Source organism: Equus asinus, chromosome 4, assembly GCF_041296235.1.
Source record: "Equus asinus isolate D_3611 breed Donkey chromosome 4, EquAss-T2T_v2, whole genome shotgun sequence".
NCBI classification, from domain to species: domain Eukaryota; kingdom Metazoa; phylum Chordata; class Mammalia; order Perissodactyla; family Equidae; genus Equus; species Equus asinus.
In genome coordinates, this window is record NC_091793.1 from 34,116,993 (window position 1) to 34,130,697 (window position 13,705).

Here is a 13,705-nt window from a genome sequence, read left to right on the forward strand (position 1 = left end):
ATAACGTTTGGATAAACGATGAAAAGACGTCCCTGTATAACCCCAAAACCCTTCTCCCTCTCTTAAAGTGGATATCCACATATTGGGTTATCATAGAACTCATCTAACAAATAATTACATTTTTAAAAAGAAAGAAATGTGTATCCTTTTTCTCCAAGTTCTAATAAGTATAGCTGTTATTTCATTATATTTCTTATTTCCAATGGAATTATTCTCCTAAAATAAAGAAAATCAAGGCTTAGAAATGTTTTATAACTTTACTACAGTATAGAATAAGAAACCAATGATGAAAATGAAGAAAGAAACATGTCTTAATTCCCACCCTGTGACTGATTCACTGAGAAAGACTTCTACATTAGCCTCTGAAAGACTATATAACACAAAATGGTAACATATAAAGGTATTTTTTAAATAAAATTTTAAAGTAAAATAAAAAACCAAAGTACAAAAAGATTGAACATAGAAATCTAACAGTGTAATATCAAGCTACTTTGAATTTCAAAAACAATAATAAAGACTTCATGAAAACAAAGAAAAGCTAAAAGATCTGGTGGTTTCAGGAGACGTAGTCTGTCAGAGAGAGAGAAAGACAAGGCAAAACGGGAAAGCTCAACAAACTGTGTAGATACAACCTTTATTTAATTCTTACTCCTAATTTTCTTTCATTCATAAGTAAGGCAGAGAGAGGGAAACAGAGGAAGAGAGGGAGAGAAACAGAATTTAAACATTTGATGGCCAAATTGATGCTTTATTCACACAAACGCATATTAAACTGCATAATTCAATATTACCTGTATGTCAAGCTGGGAGACCTTCTCTTTGCTTTCATTTAATTGACTACTTAATTCATTGACACTGGCTTCCAGGGAAAGCACACGGTCTTGTGCAGCTCTAAGATGTGCCTTCTGCTCTTGCACCTGGTCATGCAAATTCTCCTGGGCTTGTTTATGACTTTCTGACTGATTCTTCAGCTTCTCTGTTAGTTGAGTTACCTACCATACAAGCAAGACTCTAATTATGAAGGTCACAAATGATATAACAAGAACCAAGAAACTGAAATTTAAGCACCATGAGAATATTAAAGTGCTCTATGATAGGTTATCAACTTTTTTCAATAAAAATTGTTTACAACTTTCCAAAAATAAGTAAACATAATCTCTCAAAATCATAAAAAATAACATCAAATTTGGAAATTCTTATTATTTTTAAAACCATCTCTATTGAGCCATAATTTACATGAAATAAAATTCACCCAATTTAATTGTACTGTTTCAGGAGATTTGATAAATATATACACTCAATTAACCATCACCACACCAAGACAGAAAAAATTTCTATAACCCCAAAAAGTTTCCTCATGCTCCGTTGCAGTCAGTACCCTCCACTCATCTCTAGCCTCAACCACTGATCTGACTGAGTAATAAGAGCTCCGTATATATTCAGGATATTTCTGAATTGTCAGATACATGTATTGCAAATATTTTTCTCCCAGTTTGTGTCCTGCCTTTTATTTTTGTAATGGTATCTTTTGAAAAGCACACATTTTTAATTTAGATGAAATCCAATTCATCTGATGTTTCTTTGGTGTAACTTGCTTGGAGTTTACTGAGTTTCTTGAATCTGTGGACTCATATTTTTAATCAAATTTAAATTTTTTCAGCTATTATTTCCATAAATATTTTCCTCCTCCTTACCCTTCTGTGACACTAATTATATGTAAGGCAGATGACATAATATTTTCCCTCAGGTCACTAAGGCACTGTTCCATTTTTTTTTCCAGTCTTTTTGCTCTCTCTGCTTTATTTGGGACAGTTTCAATTACCTTGTCTTAATGTTCACTAATACTGTTTTCTACTTGCTTAATCTATTAAGTCCATCCAAAGAAATTTTCACTTCAGATTTTTGTTTTATGTTTAGAGTTCTATTTGGGTCTTTTTTATCATTTCCACTTCTATTTCCATTACTACAGTTTTTCCTTTATATTCATGTATATATTTTAAGAGCTGTATTAAAGTACTTGTCTGACAAATCTATCATCTCTCATTTCAGGGCCTATTTCCATTGAATGATTTTTCTCTTGCTTATAGCTCACATGTTTTCTGCTTCTTTGTATGTTGATAGTTTTTTCATATTTATTGTGACAGGTCTGGATTTTGCTGTCTTCTTTCAAAGAATGTTGAATTCTGCTTCAGCAGGCAGTTAATCTACTTGCGATTCAGCTGGATCCTTTCGAGGCTTGTTTTTATGCTTTGCTAGGTCAGGCGTACCCTAGCTTTTACTCTATGGCTAGTTTAGCTTTACTACTCAGGTGTTACATTTCTAAGGTTTCTACCGAATGTCCCCAAGTGTTCAACCCTATCTTTCTTCTCTGACTGGCTGCAACTTGAACATCTCCCAGCCCTGTGAATTCTGATAGTTTTCAGCCTGCAGCTCCTAACAATTGTGCATTGATGGCGTCATGGAACCCCACCCTATAAGTGTAAAGCTTAGCACTCAGCTAAAGGCTCAAGTGGATCCCTATGCAAATTTCTGGAGCTTTTTCTCTCCATTGTTCCCTCCGCTCTGATATTCTGCCCTGCAAATTTGAGCTGCCTCAACCTCCCTGAACTAAAATTTCTCACTCCTCAGTTCAGTGAGACCACTGTGCTCTCCCTGGATTCCCCTGACTTGCACCACAGTCTGGAAAATGTCTCTGGGTCAAAAGCTGGAGTGGTCAAAAAGTTCACTTCACTTGTTTCTCTTCTCTCAGGGATCAAAGCCCTGAACTGCTTGTTGTATAATTTCTGAAAACAGTGGTTTTACACATTCTTTCCCACTTTTCTAGTTTATGGTGGGAACACTAAATAGGTATCAGTTGCTCCAACATGGTCAGAAGTACACAGATTTATTTTTATTCATTCTTTTAAAAAAATGCATGGGTTTTTCTGGTGATATTTGTCTGATAAGCAATGTCAAGTTGTACGCAACTTACTGGTCTAAAGAATTCTTCATAAAAACTAGGTAACCAAGCCTAACTTTGAGGGGGGAAATTTGTTTTATACAGTCATGCACCACATAACAACATTCCAGTCAACGACAGACCACATATACGACAGTGGGCCCATAAGATTAGTATCATATAGCCTCGGTGTGTAGTAGGCTATACCATCTAAGTTTGTGTAAGTATACTCTGTGATGTTCATACAATGACAAAATCACCTAATGACAATTTCTTACGACATATCCCCATCATTCAGTGATGCATGACTGTACCCTAATACTCAAATTAGGAAAGTGATATGACCTACTGATACTTTGTTTTAATACTTTCTCTTTTAGATAATAATAATTCTCTCATTGGACAATTCTTCCCCAAAACCAACTGTAAATTCTTTTGTTTGAAAATGTATTAAGCTAGACGTCAGCAACATGGCAGAGTGAGCTATTCCCTTTGTCTCTTCCCCTTTTGAACTACAACTAAAGGGACATTCACTGACCAATGGAGGAAGCCCACACAGTACAACAGGATGCCTGAGAGACACATGCAGCTATACACCTGAGGGTGGATGGACTAGCCACCTGCAAAGTGGCAGAGATAGGTGAGTACGCCCTGCTCTCCCCTGGTAGCCCTGTGCCTGCACATGAATGCTTTCCAGCCTGGCACACAAGTGCCCCAAAAGTGGGAACATGCACCACCTCAAGCCCATGCTCATGATCACTCTCGCTCTCCCAGGGAGGAGGGGGAGCCCATCATGCCCCTGTGGAGCCAAGGAGCGGCCCTAACCCGGGTCCCAGCGAGGAAGCCCCATCCACCAAGCACACCAGCCCTACAGACCATAAACAGAAACCACAGCAGATTCTACACACTGGGGCAAGGACACCCCAGGCCCGAGCAAGCACTCATAGTGTGCTGAGCCCCAAAAGGGGAAACATGTCCCGGGCAGCTGTGGGAAGTGGCACAGCAGCCTTGAGTGTGCTCGGGTTCACCTTCCTGGTGGGGAGGGGGAGTTCATTGTGCCCCTGCAGCACCAAGGAGCGGCCCTAGCCCGGGTCCCAGAGAGGAAGCCCCGCCCGCCAAAAACAGCAGCCCTGAGGATCATGAACAGAAAGCACAGCAGATCTACGTGCTGGGGCAAACACAGCCCAGGCCCCATGCGCCCCAGCGCTCATAGTGCTGCTGAGCCCAGTAAGAGGGAACATGTACTAGTGGCTGTGGGAAGAGGCAGAAGCAGCTTTTAGCCTGCTGGTGATCACTTTCTGGGCAGGGAGGGGGAGTTCATACTGCCCCTGAAGCACCAAATAGTGGCCCTAGCTCTGTCCGGCAAGGAAGCCTTGCCCACCAAGCACGGTCCACACAAGCGCCTGAACATGTCCCAGGCTGGGGCAAGCACCCACAATATTCCCACAGCCTCCAGCAGACAAGGTGGGGACATAAACTCTGCTCCTGCTTTCCCCCAGTGGTAACAGGTGTAATCTGTGTCCTAAGAATACCACAAATGCCCCGACAAAAGAACAGCTCGTCAAGCACCATCAGAACTGCAGCAACATTTCAGGCCACAAGGAAAATGACAATTCTCCAGAAACCAATCCTGAAGACACAGAAATTTACAACCTAAATGACAGAGAATTCAAAATAGCTGTCATAAGGAAACTCAACAACTTACAAGAAAACACGGAAAGACAATTCAAGGAGCTCAGCAATACAATGAATCTCTTCAGCAAAGAGATTGAAACTATTAAAAAAATCAAGCAGAAATTCTGGATATGAAAAACACAATTAATAAAAAATAATCTAGAATCATTAAGAAATAGAATGGATCTTGTGGAGGAAAGAAATAGTCTGCTAGAGGACAAAAATGTAGAAATTCTACAGGTGGAGGAGGAGATAGAACTAAGATTTTAAAAAGATGAAGGAATTCTTTAAGAAATGTCCAACTCAATTAGGAAAAGCAACGTAAGGATTAGCGGAATTTCAGAGGGAGAAAGGTGGGAGAAAGGAGCAGAAAGTTTGTTCAAAGAAATAATTGCTGAGAACTTCCCAAACCTGGGAATGGTTCAGGATTTACCAATAAATGAAGCTAATGGAACACCCAACTTCATTCATCAATGCTAAAAGAACTTCTCCAAGGCATATAAAAGTAAAAGAGACAAAACTTAATGATAAAGAAAAAATATTAGGAGCAGAAAGGCAGAAAAAACTAACCTACAAAGGAAACTATCAGGCTTTCAGCAGATTTCTCAGCAAAAACCCTACAGGCTAGGAGAGAATAGGACAATATATTCAAAATACTGAAAGACAAAAACTTTCAGCCAAGAATACTCTATCTGGCAAAACTTTCCTTCACATACAATGGAGAAATACAAGCTTTCCAAGACAGGGGCCAGCCCAGTGGCACAGCAGCTAAGTTTACACATTCCGCTTTGGCAGCCCAGGGTTTGCCAGTTTGGATCCCAGGTGCGGACATAAGACTACTCATTAAGCCATGCTGTGGCAGGCGTCCCATATATAGAGAAAGATGAGCACGGATGTTAGCTCAGGGTCAGTCTTCCTCAGCAAAAAGAGAAGGATTGGCAGCAAATGTTAGCTCAGGGCTAATCTTCCTCTAAAAAAAGAAAAGAAAGCAAAGCTTTCCCAGATAAACAAAAACTGAGGGAGTTCATCGCCACTACACCTCCCCTACAAGAAATAACTAAGGATGCCCTCACACCAGCAACAAAAAGGCAAAGGTCTACAAAGCTCTGAGCAAGGAGATAAATACAGACATGATCAGAAACCTGCAGCTCTCTACCAGTATAGGGAGGCAAAGACTCAATTACAACTTAAAAGAGAAAGGGAAAGAAAGCATCAAAAGTAATGATAAACACTTCAGTTTAGCTACTAACACAAAAGTAAAAACAGAACAATTTGTAACAGCAACTACTCAGAAGGGGAGAGGAGAGAGAGGGAAGGAACCTGCTTAGGTTCATGGAGATAAGAGGTTACGAGAAAATGCACTATCTCATCTCCAATATCTTTCATACAATCTTCACGGTAACTACTAAACAAAAAATCACAGCAGAGCCACAATTCACAAAAAGAAAGAAAACTGAGAACTCCCCCTCAGAAAACCACCAAAATGAAATGGCAGTCAGAAATACAAAGGAAGAGAAACAATGGAAACAGAACAGCTAGAAAACAAGAGATAAAATGGCAATGTTAAGCCTTCATATATCAATAATCACTGTAAATGTAAATAGACTGAATTCTCCAATCAAAAGACACAGAGTAGCTGGATGGATTAAAAAACAAGACCCAATAATATGCTGCCTCCAGGAAACGCATCTCAGCTCCAAAGACAAACACAGGCTTAGACTGAAGGGATAGAAGACCATACTCCAAGCTAATGGCGAAGAAAAGGAAGCAGGTGTTGCCATATTTTTATCAGACAAAGAAGACTCCACTTTTTTAAATAAGAACTTTTTTAAGTAAGTTAAAAAAGACAATGAGAGACAAAGAGGAGCAGCATATAATGATAAAAGGAACATTCCACCAAGAGGACACAACACTTATTAATATATATGCACCTAACACAGGGGCACCAGAGTGCATAAAGCAACTATTAACAGACCTAAAGGCAGAAATTAACAGCAACACAACAATTGGAGGAAATCTCAACCCCCTACTCACATCAATGGACAGATCATCTAGACAAAAAATCAACAAGGAAATAGTAGGTTCAAATGAAACACTTGATCAGATGGACTTAACAGGTATATACAGAACATTCCATCCAAAACCAGCAGAATACACACTCTTCTCAAGTGCACATGGATCATTCTCAAAGATAGACTATATGGTGGGAAACAAAGCAAGCCTCAATAAATTTAAGAAGATTGAAATCATCCCAACCATCTTTTCTGACCACAGTGCTATGGAGCTAAAAAGCAAACACAAGAAAAAAACTGGGAAAGTCAGAAATATGTGGAGACTAAACAACATGCTATTGTACAACCGTTGGATCACTAAAGAAATCAAAGGAGAAATTAAAAAATACCTGGAGACAAATGAAAATGAAAATACTACAAAGCAACTCTTATGGGATGCAGCAAAAGTCGTCATAAGAGGGAAATTCATAGCAATACAGGCCCACCTCAACAAGCAAGACAAATCTCAAATAAGTAATCTCAAAACGCACCTAACATGGCTAGAAGAACAACAACAAAGCCCAAAGTCAGCAGAAGGAGGGAATAATAAAAATCAGAGCAGAAATAAATGAAATAAAGACTAAAAAAACAGTAAAAAGGATAATGAAACTAAGAGCTGGTTCTTTGAGAAATAAACAAAATTGACAAGCCCTTAACCGGATTCACCAAGAAAAAGCGAAGGCTCAAATGAAAATGTATTAAGCTAAATTTTCTAAGTTTCTCTTGAACTACATATGAACATTCGAACAATAAGGCAACTTACCAAAATTATTAGCAGCTTTATATTCCAAAGACATATACATTATCAAAATATAAGTAACCACTAAGTCTGAATATTAACCAATACACAGTAACAACTTGATTAGTACTTTTAGTTTATAAATATATTTTCCTATTCATTTTTTTTTTCAAAATATCACAAAATGCCATGAGGCAAGCATGCATTATTAATAACCTCTCCTCTTTCCAAATCAGCTAACAAGGGGAAATGATTTGCTCCTGTTTATAAAGGTAATAAGTTACATCCTGGAACATGAACTGAGATTTCCTTTGTCAAATCATATTAACTTACTTTCACTACAATAGCAGCTCACCTCTAAGGTAAAAGAGATGGTATTTGTCAAAAATACATAATATTAAAAAAGTACTAAAAATAACTAGAAAGAAGAATCACTTAAATATCACTTAGCAAAATTTAGAAAGATAAAAATAAATTTTAGAAACAGAATACATTTGACAAGCTTACTTGTTCCTGTAATGTATGGTTTTTTTCTTGTAACTGGTTAAGAACAGCAGTCTCTCCTTCACCAGCCTGAATTTTTGCATAAAGATCTTCTCTTTCCTTTTCTAATAAGGAAATATTTTCTTTACTCTTCTGTAATAAGGCTTCAAGGTTCTGGATCTTTTGGTCCTTATCTCCAATTTGACGTAGTACTTGTTCCAAATCATTCTGTAAAGAATTGAAAACTACTACCTTAAGGATAGAGAACTTAAAAAGTTATGCCTCAGACATAAAATGATTGATAATAAATTTTACAACTCAAAATTAGTCTTACTTTTTTTTACTAATCATTACATTTTAACATGGCAAATTTAATTAAATAATTAGGACTATATATTTAATAATATAGAACTATATTATTGATAATAAATTAGAATTTAACAAAAAAAACCTTCAATTAACCACATTCTTACTCTGACACCCCAACCTCACCGCCTACTACTCTTCTTGTTCAATCCATTTCAGACACATGAGACTCCTCATCATTCCTTGATCATACCAGGCACACTCCCATCTCAGAGCCTATGCACTAATTATTTCTTCTACCTGGCACACTTACCCCACAAAGTCACATGGCTCATTCCTTCTCCTTCAAGTATTTGTTCAAATGTCACCTTCTCAACAGGCCTGCCCTGACCACTCCATTTAAAATTGCAGTCCTTCCCAATACTTCCTCTCCTGAATATTGTTTTCTTTCCATAGCATTTATCTTCTCACACAATAAATAATCTACTTATTTTTCATGTTTATCTGCCTCCCTCCATCCCCTCACTAGAATGTATGCTCGACGAAGGTAGCAATTTTTGTCTGTCTTATTCATTGATGTATCCAAGACACATATGCTCTAAGATATTTATTGAATGAATAGAGAAATAAACGATTACATTCTAACACACCTCTTCTTTTACTTTACCAAGGGCCTCAATGTTAAAGAGAACACAGTGCAATAGGCTACACCCAGAACAATGCCCATTAACGTTTTGGAGCTATCTGCCCACAGACTTTGCCTCTGCCTTAATCATTTTAAGAGAGTCCGAGAGCCTCTATCTAGAACAAGGCTCTAACAAGCCCCTCTGCAAACCTTGTAGTAGCCCACACCACCGTGCTGAGACAGAGCCAGCAACCACCTAGTACCCTCAACGATTTGTGCCAGTATCTAAATATTTGAGATCAGTCACTTTCAAACATGCCTCTCATCCCTCTAAGCTTCAATCACAAAATGAAGAAAGGCAACTTAACCTCTCCGCTCTCATCCTCTGTTCCTGTCACTAATGACTCCTCTTCTCCACACTCCACTAATCCTCTGGAACCACAGATCCAGGCCTAAGCTTTTTTCCAAAACAGTCACTCTATTTCTAAGTAGTAACCGAAATCTGGTTCTCCCTTTACAGATGCTGATTGTCCCTTAACCGTCTCTGATACATAAGGACTATTCGCCTGGGCAAGCAGAGGAGGTTGACCTTTTTCTGTTTTTTCACCACCATTACTCTTTCCCTCATGGAAAGTTTCATGCTGCTTTGGGGAGTATGTCGTTCATTTATTCTACCCTCTATTCTCTGTTGCTATGTTGCTATCATCTATAAATCCCTACCTCATTCACTGAAGACTTGAGACCTGATTTAGTCTTTCTCTCAATCCCAATTTCTGCCAATTTCCTGGGAAATACAAAATACACAGAGAATTAAGAGCATGGCCTCAACATTCATATCATGTTAATTCCTGGACCTTTACTCATTCTATTCAGTCACTCACATGTAGGATCTTGTGATCACCTGAAACTCTTCCAGATGAAGAATTTCAACTATTCTACTCTGTGACCATAACTTCCCAACCGTCTTTCAATTTCAGGACCTCCATTTCTGCTCTTCAATGTCAAAGAGACAATGACCTCTATTTTCTTTTAGCTGTTTTAGCACATGCCTAGCTTCTCTTCGTAAACCTCATATATGGATATAAACGAACCTTAAGGATTCTTTCAACTGTATTCTCCATTTCCTTTCACCCCAAAATTTCCAACACAGCCAGCACAAAAATGTTTAATCCTAGATCAGTGTTGCAATCTGCTTTCTCCACACCTGCTTTTCTAAGCACTGTTAGAACAGAATCACAAACCTCCATAGATTGGTGCCACTACAACTTTCTAGACTCCAACCTCCATTATGTTCTCAGAATCATCTTGTCAATCCTTCACTTGAGTAAGGTTCTCACCCTCAAACATTCCCCTCGATAACTACTTAAAAGCTTCAATAATGTCTTCAAATTCTTAATCTCTGCCTGCCTGACATTCAGCTATTACTATCTCCAACTTTATTGCCCCCACAAAAAAATGGGTTTTCAGGAATGATCTACCTTGATTTTCCATCACTTTATCACAAAATTCCATATGTATCCATATTTGCCTCCTTTCCTCAAGCTTCAAAGAATAGCCTTCAGAGGATAGGTTCAAATTCACCCACATTCATATCAGTGACATCAAAGCTTATCAATACCTTACTCCTTCAGCCACTTCTCCTTCTCCAATATCCTCAAGTATTCCCTCTCTTCCGGTCCCTTGCTCCTAAACTATAAACATATCCAAGTATCTCTCGTTCTCAAAAACCCTTCCAAGACCAAGCCCCCTTCCAGTTTCCGCACGGTCTTCACACAATTCACACTTAAATCTCAAAAGTAATGCCTATTTATTTTCCCAACTCCCTCATCTCTCACTTACTCATTAATCAAAAATCAAATTTTGTTCTCTATCACTTTATTGAAATTAAGTTTTAAAAAGTCACTAATTTATTCAATTATATTTTATTAATCTAATGGACATTTTTCATTTATCATAGTGGGCATCCCCACCACAGACCCACACTTGAAGTTGCTGATTACTCCCAACTTGTGATCCTCCCTAGTCCTTTGGCTTCCACTCTGCAAGTTCTCTTTAATTACTCTGATCATTCTCTCTTTCTTTGGACTGCTCTTCCTCTAATCATCCATCTCTTAAGTGTTTCCCAGGAGTCTTGTGTTACCAGGTGTCTGTTTTTCTCACTATACTCTCTCGCTGGCTGATCACGTCTATTCTAATAATCCCTTTTGCCCCATATATACTGATGTCTCTCACAGCTAATATATACAGCATGGCTCCTCCTCCAAGCTTTAAATTAATATATCCCACAGTTGTCTCAAGACCTGTCAAAAACTGAACTCATCGCATTGCCCTAAAAAATGGCCAGTTGTCTCATGTGCACTTACACAGTTGATGACACCTCCATTTACCATGCACCCAATGTTATCAACCTGGAAGTCATTCTCGTTCTCTCTCATTCCCTGTAACTATTAAGTGAACAAGTCCTATTTATCTTTTACCTCTCAAGTATTACTCAATTTTCTCCCTCTGACATTTTCTAACAACTGCTTGAACTAAGACCATTATTATTTTTCATCTAAACTACTGCATGTATTAGCCTTTTAACTGATCTCCTGTTTCAGAATATTCCCTCTGAAATCCATCTTTCACACAACCACAAGAATAACCTATTTAAAAGTCAAATCTGGCTACGATACTTCTAGATACTTCTATTTTAAGACCTTCAAAACTCTTCTATCTTCAAAGATAAATGTCACACAAGGCCTTCCATAAACTTACCCATGTCTAATGCTCTGACCTCTTCTCTAACCAATCTTTAAATTACACTTTAAGCCCCAGCAAAACCTAACAGTTTAGCTCATACCAGCTTCAGTATCCTTGTCATTGTAACTTCTACTTGGAGTATGCTCCTCACTATCACCATCTTTGCAACCCAGAAACAACTACGCAACCTTTGCAACTCAGATTGTCACTTATAAGAAGTTTTCAGTGACTGCTCTTCCCCAGGCTCTGAGCCAGATAAGTGTCCTCCCCATGCTACTGTAATAATTTTATATACGCAGATAGACCTAGAACTGCACGCATTACATCTCTCTACTTCATTTTTAAGGACTTTCATGTTACCATAATATCAGACTTTGCCTGGCCTATTTGCCACATGTTTCTTATTCTTCCCCAGGGAATGAGAATTTAACTAATTGGAAAGTTTGGAATAAGGAATTAAGCACATTTAACTCAATCCCTTGCTCTCCCCTCAGTGTAAGAGACAACCTGCCTAAAAGAAGGTAAAAGGCTGTCATCTCCAGCTTTGTCTGTGACTGGATAAATGAATTTAATTCTGGAGTACAGTACAAGAAAGCCCACTTGGCTACAGACCCATGCCAAATTCTCTACCTCAGCTTTACTACTAGCTATTTCTTTGCTACTCTTCACAGTAAAATTCCTAGAGTTACCTATATTCATTGTACCAAACTTCTCTCTTCATTTGCTCTTGAACCCTCTCGACTAGGCTTTTGTCCCTCCTTCTCTATCCAAATTGGTCTTATCAGTGTCATCAATGACCTTCATGTTACCAAATCCAATAGGATTCTCAGCCTTCATCTTGCTTGACCTCCATCCTTCTGACTATCCAGGCCAAAATCCTTGCAATCATCCTTGACTTCTCTCTCAATACCCCACATCAATCTATCAGTAAATCTGTCAGTTTACCTTTAAAATATATCTAGAATCTGACCATTTCTCACTACCTATACTTTTTCCACTCTGGTCCAAGCCACATCATTTCCTGTCTGGGTTATTGTAGTAGACTACTGCCTAATTTCTCTACTTCTACCGGTGTGCCCCTACAGTCTACTCTCAATACAGCAGCCAGAGTAATCTTGTGAGATTATAAATCGATCATGTTACTCCATTGCTCAGATCCCTCCAGTGATTTTTCATCTTAGAGTAAAATCCTTAAAATTATCTACAAGGCTCAACAAGTTCTGACCCTCCGTGATCTCTATCACTGTGTCCCTTTTAATCCTTCTCATCATTACATAACTTCAGCCACTGGCTTCCTGATGTTCCTTGAACATGCACCTCAGGGCCTTTTAATGTACTGATGCTCTTCTGTGATATCTACATGGCTCACATGCTCCTTTCCTTCAGGTCTTTCATGTTCTCAGAGAGGCCTTCCTTGTCAACCCTATCTAACATCGCAGTCCCACCTCCAGATCCCAAGACATGTCCTATTGCCTGTCATCATAGTGCTTTTTTTCATCATCATAGAACTTATCACCATCTAAAACACAATACATTTGCCTGTTTACCTTGGCGCTTGTTTGGCTCCATAAGCTCCCTGACAGCAGACATTTTTGTCTGCTTTCTTCATTGCCATATCCACAAAATCACTGCCTTGGCTAACAGTACAGATTAATGCATATTTGTTGACTGACTGAATAAAAGAACAAATAAATGAATACTATTTTGATCTCTATCCATCTGACTCATGCCACTTTCCAAACTCAGAAGGGTAAGAGAGGCATATTACTTACTGCCTCCTTCAAATTCCAACATTATTTCTGTGAGCACATCATTAGCTAGACTGCCATTCCCAGAAGACAGGCACTGTGTCTTACTCATCTCTTTATTTTCAGTGCTACCACAATGCCTGACGTACAGTGCTCAATATCATTCAATGAATTAATGAAAGACTGAAAGAAATAATGAATGTCAAATTCGTTTCACACATTTGCACACCCTCTTCCTCTCACTGTTAACAAAACAAAAATTTAACTTCTTCCAATCTTCTAAGCTATGCAATAGAATCTGTATAAATTTAACCCAAGCTTCTAAGCTTCATAAATTTAACCCAATCGTTCATATTTTCTATACCTAAGATTCCAACGTTCATAAGATAGTTCTGAAGC

At 38.4% G+C, this 13,705-nt stretch overlaps 1 protein-coding gene across 4 annotated transcripts in view; it reads right to left on the reverse strand.

Moving 5' to 3' along the window:
* Positions 1-13,705, reverse strand: part of EEA1 (early endosome antigen 1) — a 133,414-nt gene that overhangs the window by 42,802 nt on the left and 76,907 nt on the right. For all 4 annotated transcript variants that reach the window (XM_044744290.2, XM_014841258.3, XM_044744275.2 and 1 more), the window contains 2 exons: positions 7,910-8,113; positions 792-992 (listed from right to left, as the gene is read on the reverse strand). In XM_044744290.2, coding sequence (XP_044600225.1) covers positions 792-992; positions 7,910-8,113 — 405 coding nt within the window. The remainder of the gene's footprint in view (positions 1-791; positions 993-7,909; positions 8,114-13,705) is intronic.